At 35.6% G+C, this 8,974-nt stretch overlaps 1 protein-coding gene across 1 annotated transcript; it reads right to left on the bottom strand.

Annotated features, from left to right (window-relative positions):
* Positions 1-3,653: 3,653 nt before the first annotated feature.
* Positions 3,654-5,354, bottom strand: LOC122825864. The gene is made up of 4 exons (XM_044107444.1): positions 4,984-5,354; positions 4,672-4,827; positions 4,411-4,434; positions 3,654-3,959 (listed from the first exon to the last, which is right to left on the bottom strand). Exons 1-4 carry the CDS (start codon positions 5,344-5,346, stop codon positions 3,654-3,656), a joined length of 849 nt encoding a protein of 282 aa, XP_043963379.1. The 5' UTR covers positions 5,347-5,354.
* Positions 5,355-8,974: the final 3,620 nt, after the last annotated feature.

Below are 8,974 nucleotides of genomic sequence, written 5' to 3'. Positions count from 1 at the left end.
ACTTCAACTCAATAGTAGTCTTTTTCGGTGTTCCCTCAGATTATTTATCGAAGCAAAAATTAACCCCAGTGGGCCGAGAGAAGCAGCTTTATTGTCCATCGCTGTTGTTCACAAGTGTTTTTTTTTTTTGTGCGCCAGAATTACGCATCAATACTATTCACGTTCCAACAGCAACACGTGAATAGTTACTTTTAAAACTCATGTTAATTTTTTCTGCATTCTTAGCTGTAAACATTTTTCAAAACACCAATGTAGCTTAAAATGTTTTAAGTACGCTTTATAAAGTTTAAAAAAGCATAAATGTAAGCCCCAAGAGAAATAAACACGTAAATACTGATCAGCAGTATGAGCAAGACTTGACACGAAAATGGAAAAATGCTGTTTCTTGTTTTGTAATTGCAGTGGAGGATTTCATCAGCTCTGCTGCATGCTAAAAAATTAAACACTAACACTTTCAAGAAATGTGCAAGTACAATGATGCCAGAAGTTATTATATAATGAAATGGTTCTCCAATTTGGGTTTTAGATTGTCCCTAAAAGGCCTCGGTAATCACAGAGGGTACATGAAGTTCTCTTTTGGACATTTGATTTACATTTGAGAGAAAGCAGTTTCATGGGCAGATGCTTGTAAAATTTATGAGCTTGCAGGGATGACATTCCCGAAACAGTAGTTTAAAACTCACCATGCTTGGAAAAAAAATAAATAAATAAAAAAGATAAAAAAAAAAAAGATTCCTAATGGAAATGTCTGATATGCTGTTTTTTTTTTTTTTCTTATTTCCAAAGACAAATGGTAGAAAACAATTCGCTTTGTAATCACACAAATAGCAGTAAAAAAAGGGGCATAATAAATCAGAGATGCTAAAAACGACAAGAACCCCTCGACTGAGAGACCTGGCTGTGCTTTCACAGCAGGATGAAAGAAAACAACTTTTATGATGTAATCACTGCGGTGACTGTTTCTATAACTTATCACAGTTGTAACAATGACTTCAGCTCACAAGAGGAAAAGAGTGTATAAGAGGATACACAACATCAGACTGAAGAGCACCAGAGGGAAAAAACAAACAAAAAAAAACAAAAACGTCTGAACATCCTCAAACTGTGTTTAAAAGGATTTTAGAATTTATCCAGTTTAGGTTAATAAATGTTGGAGCTGTAGATTTTGTATCAGAGAATGTCAAGTTCAGTGTAGAATCCTTAAAAGCCAGAGATACAGCCTGTTAGCTTCAAAGGAAGCTTTAAGATCATTAGCGGCTAGCCATGGAAGGGTTTCTAACAGCGCATTCATATCCTCTCTAGGTATTTTTGTTGCTCTCTGACAAATATCTAAAGCCATGTTACAAAAATTACTTAAACCAGACAGAGGTTTTTTCTTCTTCTTTTTTTTTTTTTTACCACAGTGTTGCTAGGCAGCCATGGAGCAGCCCTTATTAGCTGCTTCTGCTAACAGAACAGGAGAACACAAGATCCACTACTGTATTTTTTTTTTTTTTAAACGTGCTAGTAATAGTAGTTTTATTTGTTGTGTAGTTTGGACCCAAATGTAGACAATAATTGTGAAACGTGGCATTTCTCAGCGAAAGAAGCAAAAACTCTACTTACAGCAGTAATGGCCGGTTAACAGACACACTAGCTTGTTCATTGAGAGTCAACAACAACTTCTCTGGAAATGTTAGACCACACTAAAAAGAAAACAGGTGATCCATCTTAAATATATTGCATCAATTGCTCACAACTAATCAAATAAAGTTCATCCAAGTAAACTTATTACGTTTATTATCTTGATAAGTTAAACATAGATAAAGTAAGTTTGACAAACTTCATTAGATTACAGGTTACAAATAACAATTTTCTTACTTGGAACTCTGTTCTTTTTTTTTTTTCCATCGGAATTACACGTTAGTTGTCGGACACCACTGAAGAAAGACGTTCAGTTCAGATGATGAACTCACAAACCAGGGCTTGAAGAAAACGATGACATTGTCCTTTGCTGGCAGAGGGAGAATGAATTTTTCCGATTTTTTGGGACCTTGAGAAATGAAGGCGGCAGTGAATCCAAGACGATCATAAGAGCAACCAGGAGGAGCAACTACAAACAGGAACAACGACTGGATCAAAAAGATAGTGAGTGAAAGAGAGTAACTCACCAGAATGGTGGATCAACGAAGAGGTGAGTGTAATTACCCGAATGTGCAGCAGCATCAAGACAAGATCAACAGGACGTACTGAGGGAGGCTGACACCAAGTAAACGTTACACTGGTAGGAGGACGAGGCGACATGTTTTTGTTTTCTTTCTTTTCTTTTTTTTTAATGACTTGTCACGTTTGATTTCAGCTGCATTTCTTATTTAACGGAAATACTGCAATGGAAAAATTGTGCGGGGTTTTTTTTTTTCAACATTAAGCAAAATATCAACAAATGTTTTGCGCTCACTTGTATTGGAAACGCAGCAGGCGAAGCACAAGACTGCCGTGTTCACAGAAACAAACTGAGCTGTAAAACAACGTAGAAATCCTGAGAATAGTAAACAGGAATAATAATGCCGAAAATCAAACATCCCAGAGTTCTTGACTAATTTGGCCTTTCACCAGATATTAGCTGATATTAGCCTACACTGAAAGAAAAAAGCTGTTCATTTTACTTAATTTTATTGTGTACATCCGTCCCACACAATGCAAATAAGTAGAACCGACATATAACACCAGCTTATTTTTCATTGCCAGTATTACTCAATGAAATTGTGTTGGGCGAACACAATTCTGTCATGTTAATGGAACACATGTTACAGCTTTAAATCCTACTTAATTTTTTCAAGTTCTCTATATGCTGTTCTACTGTAAAAAATTAAAGACTGATATTTGACAAGAAAGACAAAGAAAGCGAGTGCTACTGAACAAATTAGTTTTATTTGAAAGAAAATTTAAATCACACCATTTTGTACTTAACATTTTAAATTGAAGAGACATAATTTTTTTAAATTTAGTAAATATAATTTTTATGAACATGAAGGAAAACCTGAGACATATTTCTATAAAAGATGTACAAGATTATGAAAAGTATGTCAAATTTCTACAAACTGTTTTTGAACATGTATTCAAATGACATTAATTAATGCTGCAGTACATAGCTTTACAGACTTTTTTAACATATTTGTTAAAACTATCAGTATGTTATGTCAATATGAGACAAAGCTAAACTTTTTACACCAATTATCTGTCACATGTCTTACTGATTACTATTTAATACCATAGTGATAGTCTAAACAAATGTGTAAAAACAAGAACATTTTTTTTACAAGGGAAACACTACAGCTTAAAAGTTTATCTTTAAGATATTAATATGAAAGACAAAATGATTTAGAAAAGTATGTCAAATTTCTAAAACAATTCTGAACATGTAATTTGCATGACAATAAATCCGTGTAATGTAACTTTTATCAAATTTCTTTAACATATTTGTAACACTAAGTAGCAGTAGAGTTATAAGTAGCACTACATACTGGAACGTAAAAGCTGCTGAAGCCCAGTCTTTCAGGTGAACGTTCCTCATTAAAAAAAAATACATTTGTGTCCTCCAATAAAGAATACAACAAGAAATACAAAAACTGAACATGAGAACATTACCAAATTAAACATGAGAAAATCTCTATTCACTCATAGAGGTGGTTTTTAAGGGACAATGCCTTGTTTGACAGTTTACCTCCATCCAGTTCCATTACTATTTTCTGTAATACCTCGAAAGTGTAGCGGAGGTCAGCAGGGTAGGCGAGCTTCATTGCATATATCAGTCCAAAAAGCATTGCAACAGCTGTTGGCACACTATCCAAATTGGACAACACTCTGATGCCTTCAAGAACGACCCCGATGTCTTCATCTGCTGAAGAACAGTCTTTAAGATGAAAAACACCGATGGTGGTGGCTCCAATACCCTCTTCAATATAAGCTTCATCCACACCCTATGTGAAGAAATGACAAATTAATCTCTTTCTCTAGACCTAGCTGTATCTAGTTCTTGATATATAGATATAGTTAACATAACATAGAGAAAGAAATAGATATATAGACAGATTTATATAGATCGACAGTTTTAGAGATAGATTTTGAGAAATAGATAGTTTTAGATAGATAGATATCTCTAGTCCTTTCTCTACAGATATCTCTAAGTATACCTACATGTAGATATAGACAGATCTATGTGTCTATTCATGTAAAGATAGATCTATCTCTAGATATCTAGAGACATCTAAGTCTATATAGATACAACTATATGCAGATCTAAATCTATTTCTATATTTAGATTGATTTATCTATCACTAGGTGTAAATACACATTAAGATACATACCACATATTTATGGATGAGCTTGGCTGGATCTTCTCCCATATATATGCAGACTCCTTAATGACACCCGTGCAACATCAACATCTTCACACTGAAGGAAATTCAGTATGAAAAAATTTGAATTTTTTTCAAGCCTTGTGCTTCACAATGAAGTTTAATAATGTACTTTACCCAAATGTTTTTTATGGTGAAGAGATAGAAACTAATAAAGTTAAAAGTAAAGTTTTAAATAAAAATAAGCAAGAGTAAAAGTCCAAGTTGACAACATTTAAAACAAGAAAAATGTAATTTTCTATATTATTAGTTGTGTTATGGCTACATCACTTACATCATCCATTTGTGCAACAATTTGTCTAAGCTTTTGTCCGAGCTGTCCTCCTCTTCTTTTGAAGAGCTTCCTCAGGTTGTCACAGTGGAGATCCAGTTGAGAGAAGAACTTTGAATGAAGCGGTATGGTCGTAGTTCTCTTAAACTCAGCATTTATCTGAAAAAATGGGCACAAAGGAATGATTTTCAAATTATAAACATCTGGAAGGAGGCCACAATCACTCGTGTTGCCAAAGTGAACAGTGAAGTAAATGTGCCTAGACATCTTAGATTAACGCAGTATCCAAAAAAACATGTATGAGACAGGTCATACCTCTCTAATGTCAAATAGACCAGGCCATCTTGACATGAAAGCCTCCACCATCGGTGCATCACGAACAACTTCATGTCTTCTGTATGCAAAAGTTTTTTTCATCTGGCGTTTCACCAAGTCTCTGTTGTTCCTCTTCTTTGTCTCCAAGAGTAAAGCATTCCGCATCGCCTCTAAACTTTCCTGAGTTTCTTCTGTTGGGTATGGTGGACAAAAATTCTCTTCTGCTCTCTTTGCCTTTTTGACACCAAAGGCTGAACTGCATCTTCCAGCAGGTTTGTTCTTTAAAGAGTTCACAGTCACTTCTGGGCATCCCAGTTTTCGTAGATGGGTTCGATAGTTGGAGAGCTTATATTTTAAGCTCATTTTCCATGCTCCATAACCAGTGCTGGATCCTTAAGGATCAGCGGAGATCCCATTTTGTACAGTTATTCTGTGGACAGAAAATAAAAATTAGACATCTAGAAAGGATAGTTTTAAAAATAAGACATTAATATAGCAAATTAATTATATGCATGTGATCAATTAATTGAATTACGAGTCATAACAACACACTTTCTGCATACCTTGTATTTCTATATGCCTTTTCAAAGTCACCATGCGGACTGACCCAATCTTGTAGTCAACAAGTGGATAAGTGTCAAGGAGTTCACTAAGTGAAACAAGAGTGAATACTCTTGTGGACACTGACTTGAGCTCAAAAGCTCTGAAATGTTCTCTGTACCAGCCACCCAGCTCTCTGACAATGTAGTATATGCTGTGGTTTACAATACAGATGTGTTTTATTTCACAGAATTCTGGCAATCCTCCTGTTGCCCTGTGAGAAAGTACCATTCCATTTCTGCAAATTATGCCCTTTATTGTCACACACTGTGCAAGGTTGACCTCTAGTATGTCTGGGAATCTATGCCTAATGATGTTTGCTATCTCTTCTTTAAGCAAATCCACTGGAAATGTTGTTATAGCTGAGACCTCAAGTTTAGACTTGCCAAGTGATGGGGAGCTTAGATGGTATGCTATCATCATGGATGCTTTGAGGCCAATGAGAGAGGTACATTTTTGAAGCAGCTTGTGTGTCTGATGACCTGCTTGAAAAAGCTATGCTTATCTTCAAAACGCATTGTGTTAGTGTTTCATAAGAAGGCTGTGACATCTAACAATTGCAGCACTTCTTAATGATTCAAAAGGCAAATCTTACTTCATCACATATAGAGTGCACTGAAATAAAGACTGATGTTTTTATTTTTTAAAGTAGCATTGGGCTGTGATGCAGACTCCTGTAGTTTAGCTAATTAGCCACATTTACTAGCAAGTGCAAATGGCTTTAAGATTCCTTTTCATACTTACTTTGAAGAACAGTGAATCTCTGATTTATAAATTATTACATAAAGAAGTACAATGAGACTTTGGTCTCTTTTTTTTTCTTTGTTTCTGTGCTCTGGCACTGTGAAACAAATGGGAAAAGAAGTGGCTGATATTTACCGTACCGGGAGAACAAGTGGGAAATTGGCTCAGAACTGATGGTTTGTAATTATCACCAGGCAAATATCACCCATCTGTGCTTTCGCGTGGCCTTCAATTTTTTTTTTTAAATTTATTTATTTATTTATTTTTCTCCCACCAAAGGGTAACATTTCTGAAAAAGACTGTAATTACTTTCTACTCAGCTGAAAATGTGGGTCCCATTAATTTTTTCTTTGGCTTCAATATCGCTTCCTGTATTCTCTCAGTGGCGCAGCTGAGATTTATTAAAGTTCGGCTGCTGCTGTTCAACAGTGATTATCATACTGGGATGGCAATTGTTAAGTTACAGTGTTTGCTTGGACAGAAATATTCTTTCACTATTACAATTATATATATATATATATATATATATATATATATATATATATATATATATATACCTAAAATGACTCGCTTTGAATTACTGCAAGGCTTCTGTAACATTGTAACACTGTGACAGAGACTCGAGCAGCTAAACAGGAAATTCAAACTTTTGTTTATTTTTTTAGTCTGGAAAACAGGTGATCCTGCCAAATTAGAATATTGTATTTATTGATTTTAACTTGATTATGAAATTGCAAAAAAAAAAAAAAAAAAAAGTCTCAGACACATATGATTGTAAAATTGATTAAATTAAACTTAAACTTATTGTACTTTTGGATAATTATTGATTAGTTTTTTTATCTTAAATATCTGAAATACATGATGTCACCTTTCTGGTTTTATCCACAGGTTTCTCCGTCCATCCATTTTCTGCACACCCTTGTCCCCTAGAGGGGTCAGGAGGTGCTGGTCCACACATACGCAGGGAGAACATGCAAACTCCATGCAGAAAGACCCCGGGCCGGGAATCGAACCCAGGACCTTCCAACAGTGCTTCCAACTGCGTCACTGTGCAGCCCTTCACAGTTTCCTGTCGAGTTGTATTCATTTTCTCCCGTCACTCCGCGCCATTTAAAAAAAAAAAAATTTTAAAGCAGCAGTGGAAAAAACTGTAACAGCTGCGCAAGTTATTCCACGGGTTGTTGCTAGGTAACCAAAGAGAGTGAGTTAGCTGATGCCATCGACTTTGGCTAGCTAGATATGAGAAGTTGAGAAGCTAACGCCTTCTCTCTGCCTACATCCCCCAGAATGCTGTGCGGCTCTAGCTGGGAGTTCAGTGAAAGTATTTCTATTGATGTCGATCACGTCTCTCTCAGTATATATTGTTATTGATTTATTGGGGTCACTTTGCATGTGCCAAACGTTTACACATTCTTGTGAGATGATAATCTGTAATAAAACTGAGATTTCTGGATTATTAGAAAACATTACATAAGTGTCACTAATACACACACTAATAATATGATTATGTTTCTGGTTACTAATAGTTCAGTTTGTGTGTCATGTAATAACATAATCAGAACAGAACTTGTTCTGTTTGTTCTTGGCCTAGCTTTGCTCCTTTATGCACAAAGCAGAGCAGCTTCAGTTTGCTACAAGCCGAAATACTAAACAGAGGATAAAGGATTAGGGTGACTGATAGAAGTATGGCATTATTACTGCCTATAGGAAAGTGGTGCATGTTAAAGCATATTGAGGAGGTTCAGCGGAGCATTCATTTTGAAATGCGAGGTGAGAGATGAACACCTTCTAGACTTTTTCTGGCAAGAAACCCCTACCGCGTCACTTTTCTTATTGATTTAAAAATCATTGTCTGACTTATAGGTGGAAGAAATGTTTTGCTGAAAGAGCAATCTTCTGTTTCCAGGCTGTTCTTTAGCTGAAATTCAACTGAACTCTTAAAATTTAATCTTTCAAGTTTTGGTATGTGGCAACAGTTACTGATCTAACTACTGCAACATGGTATATTGGTAACATTTAAATTTGGGCCCTGTGAGAGGTCCAAATTAATTAATTCAATTCTTTTCTGTTTGACAAAGCCTATGCAGAGGAAGATTTGAGCCTTAAATTGTGCAGAATCTGTCTTATGTAGCAGCGTTTAAATCACATACAGCCTTATCACTGTCAAACGTTTTCACCTTTTGTCACCAGGTGATCCACTGGGCTGCAGCCTGGTCTAGTTTTGAGCATTTTGGGTCAGAAAAAAAAGTGCAATTGAATTAATTTCTGTATTAAAAATGTCTTGGCTGCCAACGTCATGTGGCATTAGTCAAGGTTTAGCTCAGTCTGAGTCCAAATTTCCAGTTTACACGTTTTCTTACTAGCTAACTAGCGGTTAGCACCAACTGTTTTACCTGACAGACGTCCTCTAAAACGTTTTTTGACTTAATGATGAAGTTTAAAATACAGAAGATGGATGGTGAGGATCTACGCTCTGGAAGTGATTCTATCTGGCCCAATGACAGATGATAACGGTACAATATGACTTTGGTGTAATTTTTTTTTCTTTTTTAATTTAGAGGACAATCTTTCTCTGTCAATTGTTGCCGTTTTACACACTAGTTCTGGCTGCTATCAGATCATATCCATAAAATTAACCTTATAGTGC

The sequence above is a fragment of the Gambusia affinis genome, linkage group LG22 (assembly GCF_019740435.1).
Source record: "Gambusia affinis linkage group LG22, SWU_Gaff_1.0, whole genome shotgun sequence".
NCBI lineage: Eukaryota > Metazoa > Chordata > Actinopteri > Cyprinodontiformes > Poeciliidae > Gambusia > Gambusia affinis.
This window is presented reverse-complemented; position numbering and strand designations above follow the sequence as displayed.

What these genes read in the sequence shown, in the direction of transcription:
- LOC122825864 (XM_044107444.1), bottom strand. Translation starts at nt 5,346, where the DNA reads ATGAGCTTAAAATATAAGCTCTCCAACTATCGAACCCATCTACGAAAA. An exon ending in GTCTATTTGACATTAGAGAG is followed by an intron (nt 4,828 to 4,983) that starts GTATGACCTGTC and finishes CCATTTTTTCAG; the next exon opens with ATAAATGCTGAGTTTAAGAG. An exon ending in AAGATGTTGATGTTGCACGG is followed by an intron (nt 3,960 to 4,410) that starts GTGTCATTAAGG and finishes TTCTTCACATAG; the next exon opens with GGTGTGGATGAAGCTTATAT.